The 18,237-nt window shown below is 47.2% G+C and overlaps 1 protein-coding gene and 2 long non-coding RNA genes across 4 annotated transcripts; 2 read left to right on the forward strand and 1 right to left on the reverse strand.

Annotated features, from left to right (window-relative positions):
* The first annotated feature begins 2,826 nt into the window (after positions 1–2,826).
* On the forward strand, positions 2,827–9,161 carry smg8 (SMG8 nonsense mediated mRNA decay factor). Its single transcript, XM_081615652.1, has 6 exons — positions 2,827–3,495; positions 4,945–5,845; positions 6,435–6,580; positions 6,976–7,297; positions 7,691–8,244; positions 8,459–9,161. The coding sequence occupies exons 1-6, from the start codon at positions 2,875–2,877 to the stop codon at positions 8,666–8,668; spliced, it is 2,754 nt and encodes a 917-aa protein (XP_081471778.1). The 5' UTR covers positions 2,827–2,874; the 3' UTR covers positions 8,669–9,161.
* Positions 4,604–11,608, reverse strand: LOC145554863 (uncharacterized). Of its 2 annotated transcripts, XR_014090896.1 has the most exons (3): positions 11,443–11,608; positions 10,267–10,386; positions 4,604–4,719 (listed from the first exon to the last, which is right to left on the reverse strand). It is a non-coding gene; the product is annotated as an uncharacterized LOC145554863 (long non-coding RNA). The 2 variants fall into 2 exon arrangements; XR_014090895.1 differs by lacking the exon at positions 4,604–4,719 and having other exon boundaries at positions 10,262–10,386; positions 11,443–11,600.
* Positions 11,609–11,614: 6 nt separating this feature from the next.
* On the forward strand, positions 11,615–17,156 carry LOC145554862 (uncharacterized). Its single transcript, XR_014090894.1, has 3 exons — positions 11,615–11,737; positions 11,794–13,780; positions 16,968–17,156. It is a non-coding gene; the product is annotated as an uncharacterized LOC145554862 (long non-coding RNA).
* Positions 17,157–18,237: the final 1,081 nt, after the last annotated feature.

Raw genomic sequence — 18,237 nt, forward strand, 5'->3', positions numbered from 1 at the left:
ATTTTGAAAATATTTTCTCTCATTAGATTGTGGGTTTGAATCTGCATTCCACTGGACATCAGGAGTTGGGATATATTAGCCAACGCTTTACTATTTATTCTGTAAGCATTTTACACCATAATTAATTTCTTTTATTTAATTTGTTTCTTTATGAGGATAAACTCTGACTTTCTTGAACTGTTTAGAAAAAATCCCCTTTATTTCAATGTCGAAGAGGTGTAAAAATTCAATGAATCCTGTTCTTTGATAATAAAAAAAAAAGGGGTGGACTGCAAGATGGAGTAGACGCTTTTTCAGAAGCTCCCACCATTACTACTTTACTAATTTTCACTTTGTGCTTGTTAAGCTATTTTTAACAATATTTCTGCACTGGAACGGCGTCCAGTAGACCAGACGATGACCAGCAGAACAAGAAAAGAAGAGCAGAAAAAAGACGAGGGGAACATCATGGCTGTGCTGACGGCTACGCTAGCTGACCACAGAAAATCCCTATCAGTGGAGTTCAATGCGGCGTTTACTAAACTTGAAACAAAACTAGAGCTCTTTGAGTCTACTATTTTTGGGAATAGGGAATTCTGGGATCTGGGGTAACCCATAAAGTGTCCCTTTATGCAGATGATTTGCTCTTATACATTTCTGATCCTTATACTTCTCTTCCAGTGCTCTTTAACATTCTAGAACAATATAGTGAGCTTTCAGGTTACAAGCTCAACTACCAGAAAAGCCAATTATTTCCCTTGAACTCTCTGGCAAGGAACCTTCCACATCCAGTCTCACCCTTTAAATGGGCAGAAGCTGGGTTTCGTTATTTGGGGATATTCATCTGTGCTTCTATGTCTAACATGATGAATAAGAACTTCTCACCGTTATTAGACAGCATGGAGAAAGTTTGACCGGTCCTCCCTATTACCACTATCTCTGCTGGGAAGGGTGAACCTGGTTAAAATGGCAATTTTCCCAAAATGTTTATACCTCTTCCAACATGTCCCTATACTCATTACAAAGACCTTTTTGGAGAAATTAGACAGGAAGATATCCCAATTTATGTGGCTTAAACAACCTGCCAGACTTCGTAAATCAGTGTTGCAGTCTTCAACTCGTGAGGGTGGACTTGCTCTTCCCAACTTCAGGCAGTACTACTGGGCAGCTAATGTACAGAAACTTATATTGGGCGTGTGATGCTGAGGCTTCACCTGCCTGGGTGCAGATTCAAAGGGCATCTAGCCGTCATTCATTGTCCTCTCTGCTTTGTTCTCAGCTCCCCCTTCCCGTCTCTCTGGTAGAGAACAATCCTATAGTCAGGACTTCATTAAGAATCTGGAGCCAATTCAGGAAACAGTTTGGCCTGCAGGGACCCTCGATACAAACTCCCTTAGTCAAAAATTGCAACTTTATGCCTTCATCCACTGATTTGGTTTTTAACTGGTGGCATGACAGAGGGATCAGAGCTGTAAAGGATCTTTATAGCAACAATACCTTTTCATCCTTTGCTGAACTTTCATCTAAATTCCAACTGCCCAATTCTCATCTCTTTCGGTTCTTTCAGGCCAGGGATTATGTCCGCACTTTCCTAATCGTCCACCTGAAACACTTTTGGATACTGTCCTACAATTAGATCCTCAACGCACAAAATGTATTTCATTTTATATAATTCTATTAGTAATAACACCTCAAGATTTGGAGCTCTTGTTAAAACAGCGTGGGAGGAGGAGCAGTGGGAGGCTGCCAGGAATCTAATTCATAAGTGTTCAATCTGTGCCCGGCGTGTTTTAATACAGTGCAAAATATTCTATAAAGTGCATTACACCAACGCAAAATTAGCAAAAATGTATTCATCAGTCAGCGATGCTTGCAATAGGTGTGGACAATCACCAGCTAACCACACCCACATGTTTTGGGCGTGCCCAAAGCTAATCGGGTATTGGGGTAACATTTTTAGGATACTAAGTGAAGCAAATAGTCAGACAATTCTTCCCAATCCATTATCGGCAATATTTGGCATCCCTCTAGACCTGGGCCTTTCGCGTTCTTTGAGGCAGGCCCTGGCCTTCACTACCCTGCTGGCTCGGAGATTTATCCTACTCAAGTGGAAACTGAGCGTCCCGCCGTCTTATGACCACTGGGTTAGAGACGTTCTATACAACCTCAAGGTGGAAAAGCTCAGATTTGCACTTAACGGTTCCACCAGTAAATTTATGGAGACGTTTCCTATCTGTAGTAGGTACCATGACTTTGCTACCTGAGTCAGAAGAAAAGTAAATTATCTGTAGGCCCTCTAAATATCCAGTTTTTATTTACTTATTTATTTTTTACCAAATATATATTCTGTGTATTAACATTTTTTCTATTCTTTATTTATTTGACATTTTGTTTTTATTTATATCTCTGCCTTCTTTGTAATGAGTGTGTGTGTGTGTGTGTGTGTGTGTGTGTGTGTGTGTGTGTGTGTGTGTGTGTGTGTGTGTGTGTGTGTGTGTGTGTGTGTCGTGTTGCTAAATGTTGTTGCAGAGATTGATCTCTGCTGAATGTTTGTCTTGTTTTCTGACCCAGACAGGTTTGTGTTCGGGGTTTTGGGAGAAATCTGCTTGAACTTTCTGTGCTCTGTGTCTTCATAGCAATAATGATTGCTGTATGTGAAGCTGTAAAATTCAATATGGAAAGTGAAACAAAAAAAGGGTCTTAGTGGGTTTTTTCTTCCACGTGTTGTTAAATTTGTTTTATTTATAGGTTTAATCACATCTTGAGTGACATTTTTACAAAACGGGGTTGTTAATTTAAACAACGCCGTGGTTCCTACCCGGTCCTTATAGTGAATGGGACCGGAAGTGTGCTGGGAAACGGTCCGTTTCTGTTTTCCTTCCGCGGTTCTCCGTCATGAAGGAGGCGAAAATGGCTCCTCCGGTGGACCTCGGGGCTCTGCTTCGGGCGGAGCCGCAGGAGGACGCTTCTCGCCGGGAGGACGGGCTGTGTGTGGTCGGTGTGTTCGGAAAGAGCAGCACCCAGACCGGGCCTCTGAAGGAGGCGCTCATCAACACGCTGGCGGACAAACACATCTTTTCTCTGTTCGGGTCGGAGGAGGGCGACTCATCGGACAGCCACGTCCAGGCTCTCTACGACCAGGAGAACCGGGTCCTGTACCTGCTGCTGTCCTCCGTCTGCGACAGCCGGGAGCTGCTGCGGGCCTGCCGGTCCCTGAGCGCCGGGATCAGCCACGCCGACGCCCACGACCTGTGGAAGGGCCTGGACCGCCAGCACTGCCTGCACCTGCTCTACATGTTCTCCGTGTGCCACGTCCTGCTGCTGGTCCACCCCAGCCAGACCTTCGATGTGACCTACGACCGGCTGTTCCGGGCCCTGGACGCCCTGCGGCAGAAGGTCCTGCCGCTGATCCGGGCCGCCATCAAGGACTGCGCGGTGTCCAAAGAGTGGAAGCTGAACTGCAGGCCGTGTCCTCCGCGGCTGCTGTTCGTCTTCCAGATGACTGAGACTCTGAAGGTCTGAGCTGCAGCTTCTGCTGCTTCACTTCTCATTTCATGTTGAAGCTTCAGTCATTGGCCTTCCAAACCCTGAAGGGACCAAATCCTTCATTTTCTTCAAGGGTCTTGAGTTTCTCCAGATCAGTTTCTCCTCCCTGGTCCTCAGGCTCCCTGTCCTGCAGGTGTTTCCCTTCTGAAACACCTGGATTGTATCTCTGGGTGATGAACTGGTTTCTGCAGCACCTGATGTTCATGCAGTCATTTGGATCAGCTGTTCTGGACAGAGGCTCATCTAGAACATGCAGAGCAGGAGGACTGAGGACCAGGGGGGAGAAACTCTGAGCTAAAGGTATAAACTGTGCATGGTGGGTTTTCTCCAGGTTCTCCGGTTTCCTCCCACAGTCCAAAAACATGACTGTCAGGTTAATTTCCTCTCCAAATTACCCTAGGTGTGTGTGTGGTTGTGTGTCTCTGTGTTGCCCTGCGACAGACTGGTGACCTGTCCAGGTGACCCGTCCAGGTGACCCGCCTCTCGCCCGGCACGCCAGCTGGAGAGGCACCAGCACCTCCCGACCCCCTGAGGGACAAGGGTGCAAGAAAATGGATGGATAGATATTTTTATTCCGCCCATTACTTAGTAACATCCCTCCCTCCCTTCGTTCTTCCTTCAGTGCCAGAAAACATCTTTTCTGCACATTCATGGATCAGACACGAGTTAATATGAATATTTATGATGGCCTCCCTGTTGAGGAAACTTCAGCACGTTCTCATCGATATGCAGGCGGATGGCTGATCGACGTTCCCACACAGAGCAGGCGAATCCCTGCAGGCTCTTCAGCGTAACGACCTGCGCCACCTGGAGTCTCCCTGCTCTGCATGGATTGATTTTGTTAAAGCTGCAATTTGTAACTTTTATAAAAATGTCTTTTCCACATTTGTTCAAACTGTCACCGTGTTGCGATGGTTTATGAGACAGATAATCTGAGCAGATCGACCTCCTCCTTTAGCTGAAGAGATCAACCAAAAACAACCAATCAGTGCCAGGAGGTGGGGCTTAGCGCTGTCAGTTAACTTCATGTATGTGCTGCTAAATGTGCTAATGGTGGAGAAAGAACTAACCATTACAGGAAAACCGTTTATCCATCACTCAGCATCATTGGTGGCTATGCTAGCTGCAGCATAGCGGGGAGCAATGGGGAAGGGGAAACTGGGATGAACGGCTGATTGGTTGTTCTGGTTAGCACTGGGGGAAGACAGAGGAGCTTCATTTATTTTTTTCATTCATTACCTCACAGCAAACTAATATAGCAACAGTTTCAACAAAACATGTAAAAAAAAATATTTCTACAGAAGTTAAATTCTGCAGCTTCGAGTGCAGGCTGACCCCGCAGTGGCCTGGCCAGCAGGAAACGTCCCGATGGCCCGTCTGCCGCTCACAGAGTCACTCGTTCTCTTTGCTTTTCCAAAGGTCCCTGGGAACGGCTCGGACTCTGGAGGAAACCCCGAAAAGCCCAAGAAGCATTCCCCGAGGAGGCGTCTGCAGCACGCTCTGGAGGACCAGATCTACCGGATCTTCCGTAAAAGCCGAGTCCTCACCAACCAAAGCAGCAACTGTCTGTTCACGGTACCCGCCAACCAGGCCTTCGTCTACGTGATCCCGGCAGCAGATCACGACCCGGTGGGCGCTTTGCTCGGCCAGCTGCGGTCCAACTGCATCTTGTCGGATCAGGACTCCGCCCCGGTCCTCACCGGGCCGAGGAGGTACCAGCAGATGCGTAGGTCGGCTCGGCAGCCCAGCGGCAGCAGGGAGTCCGGCGGCCCGATGGGTGGCCAGCTGGTGGACTGCAGCCTGAAGGAATTCCTCTGGCAGCACGTCGAGCTGGTTCTGACCAAGAAGGGCTTCGACGACAGCGTCGGCCGCAACCCCCAACCTTCCCACTTTGAGCTGCCGACCTTCACCAAGTGGGTCCAGTTGGCTTCCCGACTCTACCAGGTCCTGATCTCCAACACAGACGAGGAGCTGGCCGAGCTGGCCACCAAGGTCCAAAGCCAGGTGAAGGTCTTGGATGGCTTTCTCGACGCCGACACAAAGTTCTCAGAAAACCGGTGTCAGAAAGCTCTGCCTCTGGCCCACAGCGCCTACCAGTCCAACCTCCCCCACAACTACACCACCACGGTCCACAAGAACCAGCTGGCGCAGGCGCTGCGGGTGTACAGCCAGCACGCGCGAGGCGTGGCCTTCCAACGCTATGCAGTGCAGCTTCACGAAGACTGCTACAAGTTCTGGAGCAACGGGCACCAGCTGTGTGAGGAGCGCAGCCTGACGGACCAACACTGTGTGCACAAGTTCCACCTGCTGCCTCAGCCAGGTCAGACGCTCCGCCGGACAGCTAGCGGCTCCCGGCACGGGGCGCTACGCCTAGCGGCTCCCGGCGCTACGCCTAGCGGCTCCCGGCGCAGAGCGCTACGCCTAGCGGCTCCCGGCGCAGAGCGCTACGCCTAGCGGCTCCCGGCGCAGAGCGCTACGCCTAGCGGCTCCCGGCGCAGAGCGCTACGCCTAGCGGCTCCCTGCGCAGAGCGCTACGCCTAGCGGCTCCCGGCGCAGAGCGCTACGCCTAGCGGCTCCCGGCGCAGAGCGCTACGCCTAGCGGCTCCCGGCGCAGAGCGCTACGCCTAGCGGCTCCCGGCGCAGAGCGCTACGCCTAGCGGCTCCCGGCGCAGGGCGCTACGCCTAGCGGCTCCCGGCGCAGAGCGCTACGCCTAGCGGCTCCCGGCGCAGGGCGCTACGCCTAGCGGCTCCCGGCGCGGGGCGCTACGCCTAGCGGCTCCCGGCGCCGATGAAGGAAGTTTCAGTGAACATTATTAGTTAATCAGTTGGAATTAATGTTAATCTAATAGTTGACAATTAATCATAATTCTATCAGCTGTTTGCCTCCCAAATGAATGTAATTTCTGCAGGTGAGAAGCCGGACCTGGACCACAACCCGCCCATCATGAACCACAACAGCAGGGGGCGCTCCACCAGTGCCTGTAACTGCGGCAGGAAGCAGGCGCCTCGAGACGATCCCTTTGACATCCAGGCTGCCAACCACGACTTCTACCAGGTCAGGATCTACGCTGCAGACCAGTTCAATCTATGTCCAGATATCTACGCTGCAGAGCAACTTCTGACAGACCGGACAGGAAGTGGAGTCCGTTTCCTGTTTAGAGAACATTTCTTTGAACTTGACTTTGAACTGAAATCATAGAAATAAAATAATCGTCTTTTTGAACAATTCATGTTTATGGAAACATTTCCCTTCTCTGATAAATAACAACAGTTGTTTTACAAATTCATCTTTCCTTCCTTTGTTCCATCCCCTCTGTGGTATTTTAACAATGAGGTGTTTTCCTTATTGTTCTGAAACTATTGGACCGGTATCGGCCCGTCTAACCGCTCAGTTGGCCCGTTTTGTTTCCACCTGGAGGAAAACAGGTTCAGTTTGTTTCTTCTGCTCAGAACCTGGAGGAGAAATGCTGCGGGAAGCTGGAGCGGATCGACTTCCCCGTCTTCCAGCCCAGCACTCCGGACCCGGCGCCGGCCTCGGACCGGGCCCAGCGGCCGCCGTCAGAGACGTCGGCTGACGGGGAGCGGCCGAAGGAGCCGAGCGCGGCTCACAGCCACACGCCGGGCGACGCCAGCCTCAGCCTGGCGCTCAGCCTGGGCCAGTCCACCGACAGCCTGGGGGCGTACGCGGACGCAGATGCGGCCGACGGCCCGGTCCAACCCAAGAGGCCGAGCCTCGTGGACCGCCAGCCGTCCACCGTGGAGTACCTGCCAGGTAGGGCGGCCGAGTCGCTTAGGGGAACACCGGCGAGTTGTTGACGTAAATGATGACGTCATCCGCCTGTCGGCCTTCGCTTTGTGTCCCTCTGCGAGTTTCTGTTCGTCCCATGCAGTCAGAACCGCTGCTGCCGAGAAACTTCGTCCCATTTGTTGTTGATTCTTCACAAATAATAAAGATTTTAGATCTTTAGGGTTGAAGCCTGAAAAGCGGCAAAAGGTTGAAAAGTTGAAAGGGTGAATGTTTTATGTATATAAAATGATTGGTTTATATATGAATATATCTTAATAAAATGTTTTAAAGTTATGTATTTGGCCAGATCCAATGACCAAAGCAGAACAGGTGGAATCTGGTGTTCAGGCCTGTAACTGTTTGTGTCTTGGTCTCCAGGAATGACGCACTCCGCCTGTCCCAAAGGTCTCCTCCCAAAGTTCTCCAGCTGGTCTCTGCTCAAACTGGGACCAGCAAAGTCCTACAACTGCCACACTGGTCTGGAGCAGCCGGGCTTCCTGCCGGGCTCCTCCTTCCTGCTGCCGTGGGACTTGGTGATCCGCTCGCGCTCGGAGGAGGACGCTGGCCCCGCGGAGCCTCTAGACGGAGGGACGGCGTCCTGGCCGGCGCCCAACAAGAACCTGGTGGGGAAGCGCGGCGGCGCCGGGCCGGGCCGCAGCCGCCGGAGGGATGATGCGGCGCGGGCCTTCGTGGGGTTCGAGTATGAAGACGGCCGGGGCCGGCGCTTCATCAGCAGCGGACCCGACAAAATCGTTAAGGCGCTGGGGCCGGGCGGCGCCAAAGATCCAGCCAGCAGGGTGCTGAACGCCGACATGCCGCTCTACGTCCCGTCGCCCGCCCAGGGCCGCGGCCTGAAGCCGCACTTCGCTCAGCTGGCTCGGCTTTTCGTCGTGGTGCCCGACGCGCCGCTGGAGATTACCCTGAACCCCCAGGTAAACTACGGCAAGCCAGGAGGGCCACGGACATTCATGACGAAGCCGTTATTGAGAGAGTTGTGTCTTTAGCTGCTGATGGTACAAACTTCATTTAAATAATGTTTACTCTCTGGCCCTGTCCTAAAACGAACCTCTGGCTCTTGATCTGCTGGCTCTGCTGGTTCAACCTGAAGGGAATTGAATTGTGATGTTTGAGTTTTTCTGCTTGCAGGTGCAGCCCGGTCCTCCTCCCTGCCCGATCTTCCACCCCGAGCAGACGGAGGTGACGCTGCCGAACGACGGCTTCTGGGTTCTGCGCTTTCCGTATTCCTACGCCACCGAGCGCGGGCCCTGCTTCCCCCCCAAAGAGAACCAGCCGCTGAGCCACTACAAGGTGCTGCGAGGCGTCCTGAGGGCGGCCACGGCCAACCCGCCGCAGTGACCCGCGGCGCCGTCCGCACGGCCAACCAGGCGCCAGAATCCAGTCTGGGATTTTAGGACGGGTCGATCTCTGAAGAATGGAAGCATCATCGTTTAAACGTGTAGCTATCATGACCAAATGGCCTCCAGGCTCTTAAAGCTGCTGATTCTAAAGCAAAGCTGAAAAAATCTCTTTGATTGTTTTTGGCTGTTTTTAAGTTGTTGAAGGAAACCAGATTTATGTACATTTAATATTTTAACCATTAAGTTTTCAGATCAGACATGATCTGAAAATGTGATTTTCCATTTGATTAAAATAAGCCTGTAGGGGGCGCTGTGCATGTTTTTGTTTTTCCTGTTGGCTCAAGTTTCAGAACTGAAATGTGTATCATGCAGTTTCTCATCAGTTAAAACATGTTTGGTTTCTGATTCAGCACATTATGTTCTCGTTTCTCTAAATAGTCTTTAATTGTCAGTCTGATTATTTTCATGGTCTATTAAATCCCTCATTTCCATGTGGTCGTTCCTGACATTTCACATGTTGCCCACTAGGGGGCCCCACTTTGGTTTCAGATGACAAGCAGTTGCTGCGGAAACCAGGCGGGTTGATTTCCTCCAGATGTTCACAAACAGAACAAACAGCAACAGTGGAAAATATCTGCAGAATATTGTCAAAAACAATCAACTAGTTGATGGCAGCAGCTTGAATCACAACCTGGTGAAAAATTAATGCTGAATTTGAACATAGTTCAAGTCGGACTGATCAGTTAAACTGTGACATTTTGGAACAACTAATTTTGTGCTTGGTGTATTTTAATAGTATTTAAATTGTATGAAATCACAATTTAAAGTATACTAAGTACTTCAACAAACTTTTTGAACAACTTGAGTACTTCAAGTAAACTGCTTTTTAATATGCTTGATTAGTTTATTTATTTGAACTATTTTTGTGATTGAAATACATTTGGAAGTATATTGGCATTACATATTTTATATACTAGTGATTACAGTGTGCTACGATTACACTTCTGGTTTATTATAATTGCTCCTGAAGTAACTTTAGTTATTTAATGTCTTTATGAAGCACAAAGTGGCAAAGCAGGATAATTAACCCATCAGGTACCAGAACACAGAAGGATCCATCACAGGTGAAACTAACTACATTTCAATATGTTACCATTTTATTTGATGGGGTGTTAATAAGACTGACATGTCATGAACATGAAGGCGTCTTTATGAATGTTGTCATGAAGCGTAATTCAGTAAATAATGACATTTTAATACAAAGTTACTTTAAAAGTTGCATTAAAAATGCTGACTTTGCATTAGAATATCATTATTTACAAAATGAGGCGAAGTTGGTATTTTTAATACTTTTAATCCAAAGCAGCTTCTCAATAAACGTCATTATTTACTGAATGACACAGTTCTGTCATGTTTATGACGTCATCATTTCAGTCTTTTCCACCGTCAAATAAAATGTTACATTTTTCAAGAGCCAATATACTAAAACAAAATTGTACAAATTGTCAATACATTCAAAGTTTACAGACAACATGCTTATGAAAATTAGCACAATAAAACGATAGGTACCCTTTAGAGGAAAGGAGAAAACTTCACCAGAGTGTCGCTTTAATTCAACGTCACGTTATTCCAGTTCCCTGCAGACAAACTGACGTTTCTCCCTCAGAACCGTGAGGATCAACCAGAACATTCCGGTTCACCGCACTTTACAGAAACCTGCAAAAAGAACAACAGAGCAATTCATCATTTGTATTTTAAAGAGTACAGGAAAAAATAATACAATTTTAAGACATTGTGGACTCGCTGTGTATGTGACATCATCAGAACTGATGATGATTGGGACCGGAGGAAAACCCTGGACCTTAACACAGGGCCCGCCTTTCATTGGCTGATGCCCATCTTACGTCACAGCGCAGCTACCACGTGGGTCACCGGCTCACAAACTCATGCTAGTGTTCACTGTGACTAGCAGACCGACAGAAGGTTTTTGCATCAGGACTCGATAAAGAATGTTTCTCCACCATCAGTGGGAATCTGTACAGGTGATGTCATCTGTACAGGTGATGTCATCTGTACAGGTGATGTCATCTGTACAGGTGATGTCATCTGTACAGGTGATGTCAGGTATCCTGATCGTGTTTGTGGAACTAAAATTCACAGATTTCCAAAAGTCTTGCTTGGATCAAAGCTTGTTCACATTGACCGCATTAGCAGCTCAACCGTCGTAGCATCAATAAGAACAAAGTTTCTGCTGGTGTCAGTATTATTGCTTTGCTTTCTTTGTGTTTAGTGAATGAAAAAAATAAAGTCAAGAATAAACATCCATTATGAAAACCTTTTAGCCAAGTACAGCCTCATCGACTGGTAGCATTTAGCTGCACAATGTTGGAGGCATCATGTGGCTAAAACATCTTGATGTCGTCCAGAAAGACGACATGAACTTGTTGGCTCCCTTGTTGTGGCTGATATTTAGTGAAAATCCGGCAGAAATGCTAAACTAATCGACTCAGAAATGCTCTGCAGAGAGTCAGTGGAAATGAAAATCCCATAGAAGCTATTAGCTCTGAGGAGTTAATGTGAGACATGGAGCCACGTGGGGCTTTCAGGTCCATTATGGGCGTCTTTGAAAAAAATAGTCAGCAATGTCATAGAATCAGTCAGGGTCTGTGATGACAATGGGGCTGATGTTATCCTGTTCTTCCTCATCTTTAAGTTTTAATATTATTTTAAATTCCTCCCTCACAGCTTTCCTCCTAACTATCCTTTTTTCACCTGTTTGATTTCCTCCTTCAAAATCCGCCGTTACGGAGCGAAACCTTCTTCCATCAAGACGGAGGCTCGGACGTTTCTGTTCAGTTTTTATTGAGAAAACGGCGACGGCTGCTCGTTACCTAGCAACCAAAATCAACAGAAGCAAGACAGTGACAACAGACAACCACATCCTGTTAAGCATTCTTCTGTAACAGGTGGAACCACCAGGGGTCGCTGCCTCCACATCTCGAGCGCCCATAAAAGGGAAGCTGTCGGGACTGGTGGCAGATTGTCAATCTCCTCTGTGTTGGACCAGGTGTGTTGGACCAGGTGTGTTGGACCAGGTGTGTTGGCCCAGGTGTGTTGGACCAGGTGTGTTGGCCCACGCCTTCCACTGTTTGTCATCAGGGCCACACTACATGTTGTAATTTGACAAGTGCTTTACCTGGGCGTGTGGTTGATCGACGCTGCAGTTGTTGCTGCACCCTGCTGTTCCTTTTGATTTCCTTTTTCCATAGTTTTTCATTTATTTTGTTTACTTATTGTTTTGCAAATATACATCCTCTTATTTTGTACTAATAAATATTGTCCTTTTTATATTGGTTGTTTTATTGCACTACAAGTGGTCGTAACACTTGGCGTTGTTTGGCAAACGATTGCGGGAAGTTATTTTTGTTTTTTAATTGTATGATTTAAGTTATTAAGGAACAGCAGGGGGCAGCGGGGTGAAGTTCTCGCTGGTGACATAAGGCATCAACATGGACGTATCGAGTGGCGCTGAAGCCGGGGATGAGCGCGATAAGCAGGCCATGTCGCAGCGAATAAAGGATCTGGAACGCCAGCTGGCGACGTTGGCAGCAATGGACTCGGAAAGACCGTCAACGTCTTCAGGAGCTACAGAACCTGTAAGGCACAATCCGGTTATTTATGTGCAGCAGGATAAGAAACTGTCACTATTTTCTGGGAAACTGGATAGTGCAGAGTCGCTGACTTTGGACGAATGGATTGAATTGATGAGAGACTATGTGCAAACAAGAGGAAACACAGAAAAGAACGTGCGCAGATTATCTATGAACATCTAGAGGGCGCTGCTCGGACTGAAATTAAATTCTTACCAGCAGCTCAAAGGGAGAATGTGAAATGTATTTTTGATGTTCTTAGAGATGTTTATGGTTGTATGCATTCAAGAATTTCACTACAGCGTAGATTCTTTAACCGTAAACAATTTGAAGGAGAATCATTGATTGATTATTCTCATGCTCTTATGGACCTTATGGATCAGATAATAAAAAATGATGCACAAGCAGCCTTAAACTCCTCTACAGATCTACGTGACCAGTTCTGTGATGGTGTGAGAGAACAGGCTCTTAGAATGAGGCTAAGAGATCTGGTTCATGTTAATCCGGAATGGACGATTCGTGATGTTAGAGGAGAGGCCATTAGGTGGATGGCACAACATGAAAATCAGTCATCTAAACACAAATCTAATAATCCAATTCTTGACGAAAGGTTTGTCTCCTGTGAAAGCTCAGTCTCTCGCACTTCTGAATATGGGGAATTGTTGACTTTGTTAAAAGCTCAGCAGGCCCAGTTAGAACTGGTCATGAAGGCTTTGGCCCCTCAAACTTTACCTCCCCCTAGAACTCGCAATTTTCGTCCTAGACGCACTGCTGATGGAAAACCAATTTGTTTCAGATGTGAACAAAGTGGGCATATTGCCAGAAATTGTACGGCTTTTGTTAGCACTGAGCCTAAACAAGCTATTTCTCCTAAGCAAACGGAAAACTAGAACCCGCCAGTGTGCAGAGCCAAACATTGGTGGGCAGTTTTCATGGCTCTATTGACAATGAATCAAGTCCATGTAATTTAGTTGGTGAATGTCCACAGGGGGAGGTGGATTTTGCTGGGGTGAGGATAAATTGTTTGTTGGACAGCGGCTCTATGGTGACCACTGTAACAGAAAGTTTTTTTAAAAACAATTTTTCTCATTTGTCTGATAAAGAACTAAAGGACTGTGGTTGGTTGGGTTTAAAGGCAGCAAATGGGTTAAAGATTCCTTACCATGGCTATGTGGAGCTTGATGTTGTTGTGTTGGGGGTGTTGCTTCCTTGTCGAGGTGTATTAATAGTTGAGGATCCAACAGACAGCTACATGAGACAAAAGAAACTGAATGTACCTGGTGTTTTGGGGATGAATGTGTTTGAACCTCTTTACCACGAGCTGTATAGGCTGTATGGCTCTGACCTTTGGGAAGCAACTGTACACAAGTCAGCACCTCGGGGATGAAGAATGCTGAGATACTGCCAAATGATGGAAGTGATGGTCAGCTCCCCTGATCCTCATCAGGTCAGAGTGCAGGGTAAGAAACCTTTCTGTGTTCCAGCTGGTAGCCTCTGTCATGTGCCAGTGACATGCCCACAGATGCCGTTACACCAACCAATCGATTTGTTTGTTGAACCTCTGGGTCCTGAAGGGGTAGCCTCCCGGAGGGATTGTTGGTTTCACCTTCTTTAGTGAAGGCGGCAAAGGGTGGTGCCTTCATTCCCATTACTAATGTAGGAAAATCTGATGTGTGGTTAACACCTCGTAGAGTTGTGGCCACTGTTCAAACTGCTACTCTGGTGACAGATGATTCTAAGATTCAGGTTTCTGTTGACTCTCACAGTTGTATGGCATTAATTGCTAGTCATGAAACTACTGTGTCTAACACAGACTTGAATTTGCCCGAGTTTGAAAACCTGCAGGGTAAAGAGAAACAACAGGCGAAGGAATTGTTGTTAAATATAACAAAGTATTTGCCAGAAGCGATCTGGATGTGGGTAGTACAAACTTAATAACCCATGAGATCCCCCTGCTGGATGAAACACCAGTGCGACAACCTTATCGACGCATTGTCCCTTCTCAGTATGATTTAGTTCGCAATCATATTCAACAGCTACTACAAAGTCATGTTATTAGGGAAAGCAGCAGTCCATATGCTTCACCAATAGTTTTAGTTCAGAAGAAGGATGGAACGTTGCGCATGTGTGTGGACTATAGACAACTAAACTCTAAAACCAGAAAGGATGCATTTCCTTTACCCAGAATTGATGAATCCTTGGATGCTCTGGCTGGGGCACAGTGGTTCACAACACTAGATTTGGCAAGTGGGTATAGTCAGGTAGAGATGGCTGAGAAAGACAAGGAAAAAACAGCTTTTTGCACTCCATTTGGATTATTTGAGTTTAATCGCATGCCTTTTGGATTGTGTAACGCACCCAGTACTTTTCAACGTCTTATGGAGCGCTTGTTTGGAGATTGCCGGTACCAGTCATTACTACTGTACTTAGATGATGTAATTGTCTTTTCATCATCAGTGGAACAACATTTGGAAAGATTAAATCAGGTATTTTCCAGACTAGAAACCCAGGGGCTAAAGGTTAAGTTGTCAAAATGTCATTTTTTTCAGAAGAGGGTTAGATATTTGGGTCATGTGGTGTCAGAAGAGGGGGTCTCTACTGACCCAGACAAGGTAGCGGCAGTACGTGACTGGAGGCAACCTGCTACTTTAGCTGAACTTCGTTCATTTTTGGGATTTGCCAGTTACTATCGGAGGTTTATTGGTGGTTTTTCGATTTGACTTTGAAATATCGTCCTGGTTCTCAAAACGCCAATGCAGATGCATTGTCCCGTCAGCATACCACACATAGAGAAGCAGGGGCTGGCTCTGGTATATGTGAGGGGTTTGCTGGAGTACAGGAAGAGATCAGTGTCTTACCTGGTTTGTCAGGTGCTGACCTGTGTACATTGCAGCGTAAGGATCCCAACATCGGTTCTTTTATGCAATTTTGGACGAGGGGTAGGATGCCTGATGCTAAAGAGAGGAATGACCTTGATAAAGTTACCCGGAAATTGGTTCGGCAGTGGAATCGGTTTAGGGAGCGAGAATCGATCCTTTATCGCTGTGTTCAGGCCTCTGATGGGCAGACTGAGGTTGAACAGGTGGTGTTACCTCAGTGTTTGCAGGAAGGTGTCCTCCGTTCGCTTCATGATGATCATGGCCATCAGGGGTGGAGCGGACTTTGCAGCTAATTCAGTCACGGTTTTATTGGCCCAATATGCACTCGGATGTAGAGCAGTGGTGTAAAAACTGTGAGAGATGTGTGGTGTCAAAGGCTGTGTTGCCCAAAGTTAAAACCTATATGGGAACAATTAAAGCATCTAGACCTAATGAGATTCTGGCAATAGATTTTACAGTTTTAGAACCTGCTACAGACGGCAGAGAAAATGTCCTTGTAATGACTGATGTTTTTCAAAGTTTACACAGACTGTCCCCACAAAAGATCAGCGTGCCAGTACTGTTGCAGAGGCACTGGTGAAGCACTGGTTTCAACTTTTTGGGCCCCCTGTCCGGATTCATTCTGATCAGGGGAGAAATTTTGAGAGTAAGTTGGTTCATCAGCTCTGCAAAGTTTATAAAATTGAGAAAAGCCGCACCACTCCTTATCATCCTGAGGGGAATGGGCAGTGTGAGCGTTTTAATCGCACTTTACATGATTTGCTAAGAACTCTTTCACCTGAACAGAAACGCAGGTGGCCCCGGCATATTCCCCAAGTCACCTTTGCATATAATACAACTGTCCATCAATCCACTGGTATGACGCCTTACTTTTTGATGTTTGGTAGAAAACCACAGTTGCCTGTGGATTTATTTGTGGGTGTGGGTGAGAGTGATGGAGGACCTGACCTGCCCTTGGAAGAGTGGGTTGAAGAGCACCAAAAATCCCTCACTGCTGCCTATGAAATGGTGCACCAAAAGGTAGAGAGTAGAAGGGCTCAGAGACATCAGGATGAGGATGTGGCGCCAGATTTTCTGGAAGGAGACTTGGTGTATGCGAGAAACCATTCAGTGAGGGGTCGCAGCAAAATTCAGGATTTTTATGATTCAACTCCCTATCAAGTGGTTCGTCCACCTTCTGAGCGAGGGGTAGTGTACTCTATAGCACCTGTGGGTCAGGAGGGGCCCCTCCGTCAGGTCCATAGGGTCGAGCTTAGAAGTGTCCCTGAAAATAGTGGGGGGAAGGGTATCAGGGAAATGGTTTGGAAGATGTGCGGACAGATATTGAGGTGGGTGATGAACTAGTGGTGGATTTGCCTGAATCTGAGATTCAATCAGAGGCTGAGAATGATGTTATTCCTGTAGATGTAAATTCTGATGATCAGCCTCTTTCTGGCAAAAAGCCCGCACAGGAGATTGACACCGCCATCATCCCTGAGCCGAGGAGGTCAGCTCGGAAAACTGCTGGACAGCATTCCAACCCTTACAGGCTGCCCTGTCCTGTGCTAAAGAAATGATTCAGTTATTGGGCAATAGTTTTTTATGTACATCGTCGGGTCGCCGATGCATAATGATGGGGGGGAATGTAACAGGTGAAACCACCAGGGGTCGCTGCCTCCACATCTCGAGCGCCCATAAAAGGGAAGCTGTCGGGACTGGTGGCAGATTGTCAATCTCCTCTGGGTTGGACCAGGTGTGTTGGCCCACGCCTTCCACTGTTTGTTATCAGGGCCACACTACATGTTGTAATTTGACAAGTGCTTTACCTGGGCGTGTGGTTGATCGACGCTGCAGTTGTTGCTGCACCCTGCTGTTCCTTTTGATTTCCTTTTTCCATTGTTTTTCATTTATTTTGTTTACTTATTGTTTTGCAAATATACATCCTCTTATTTTGTACTAATAAATATTGTCCTTTTTATATTGGTTGTTTTATTGCACTACAAGTTGTCGTAACACTTCAAAATAAAAGACTTGCTCTATAGAAATGAATCATGCCTCGCGCTTAAATGTTTCACTTCAGCTTTTATAATTATATACAATCATGTTAAATTAAATTAATAATAATCATCATGTTTTAAGCTTAACATATTTAAGCTTATCCATAATTGTAAATCAGTTACTTATCATGTAAATTATACTTAACAACAATAAGTGTAAAGAAGTCACAATGTCTTTCTCATTTCCTGTCTCCATTTCCATCCGAATTACTCACATACCAGTTTAGGCCCAAATCCGCCTTTTCCACATCCGACATGTCTTTATGTGTTTTGTTTGTTGTTTCCGGCCTTCACGGCTTTTTGTGACTCGGACTGTTTGGACCAAATACAGACAGCAGCTGCAGCTCGGTGTTGCCACAACAGAAGGCGACAGTTAGCGGCAGCTTGGACCTGCTTTGTCCTTCAGCTAACCACTGGAAGCTAACCACTGGAAGCTAGCCACTGGAAGCTAGCCACTGGAAGCTAACCACTGGAAACTAGCCACTGGAAGCTAACCACTGGAAGCTAGCCACTGGAAGCTAACCACTGGAAGCTAGCCACTGGAAGCTAGCCACTGGAAGCTAACCACTGGAAGCTATCCACTGGAAGCTAACCACTGGAAGCTATCCACTGGAAGCTAACCACTGGAAGCTAGCCACTGGAAGCTAACCACTGGAAGCTAGCCACTGGAAGCTAGCCACTGGAAGCTAGCCACTGGAAGCTAACCACTGGAAGCTAGCCACTGGAAGCTAGCCACTGGAAGCTAACCACTGGAAGCTAGCCACTGGAAGCTAGCCACTGGAAGCTAACCACTGGAAGCTAGCCACTGGAAGCTAACCACTGGAAGCTAACCACTGGAAGCTAGCCACTGGAAGCTAACCACTGGAAGCTAGCCACTGGAAGCTAGCCACTGGAAGCTAGCCACTGGAAGCTAACCACTGGAAGCTAACCACTGGAAGCTAGCCACTGGAAGCTAACCACTGGAAGCTAACCACTGGAAGCTAACCACTGGAAGCTAACCAC

Source organism: Poecilia reticulata, chromosome 14 (genome assembly GCF_904066995.2).
Source record: "Poecilia reticulata chromosome 14, P_reticulata-male-v2, whole genome shotgun sequence".
Classification (NCBI taxonomy): Eukaryota; Metazoa; Chordata; class Actinopteri; order Cyprinodontiformes; family Poeciliidae; genus Poecilia; species Poecilia reticulata.

Excerpts from the sequence above, each read along its gene's own strand:
- smg8 (XM_081615652.1), top strand. The coding sequence starts at position 2,875 with ATGAAGGAGGCGAAAATGGCTCCTCCGGTGGACCTCGGGGCTCTGCTT. Across the intron at positions 7,298-7,690 it reads CACCGTGGAGTACCTGCCAG|GAATGACGCACTCCGCCTGT; the intron begins GTAGGGCGGCCG and ends CTTGGTCTCCAG. Across the intron at positions 8,245-8,458 it reads AGATTACCCTGAACCCCCAG|GTGCAGCCCGGTCCTCCTCC; the intron begins GTAAACTACGGC and ends TTCTGCTTGCAG.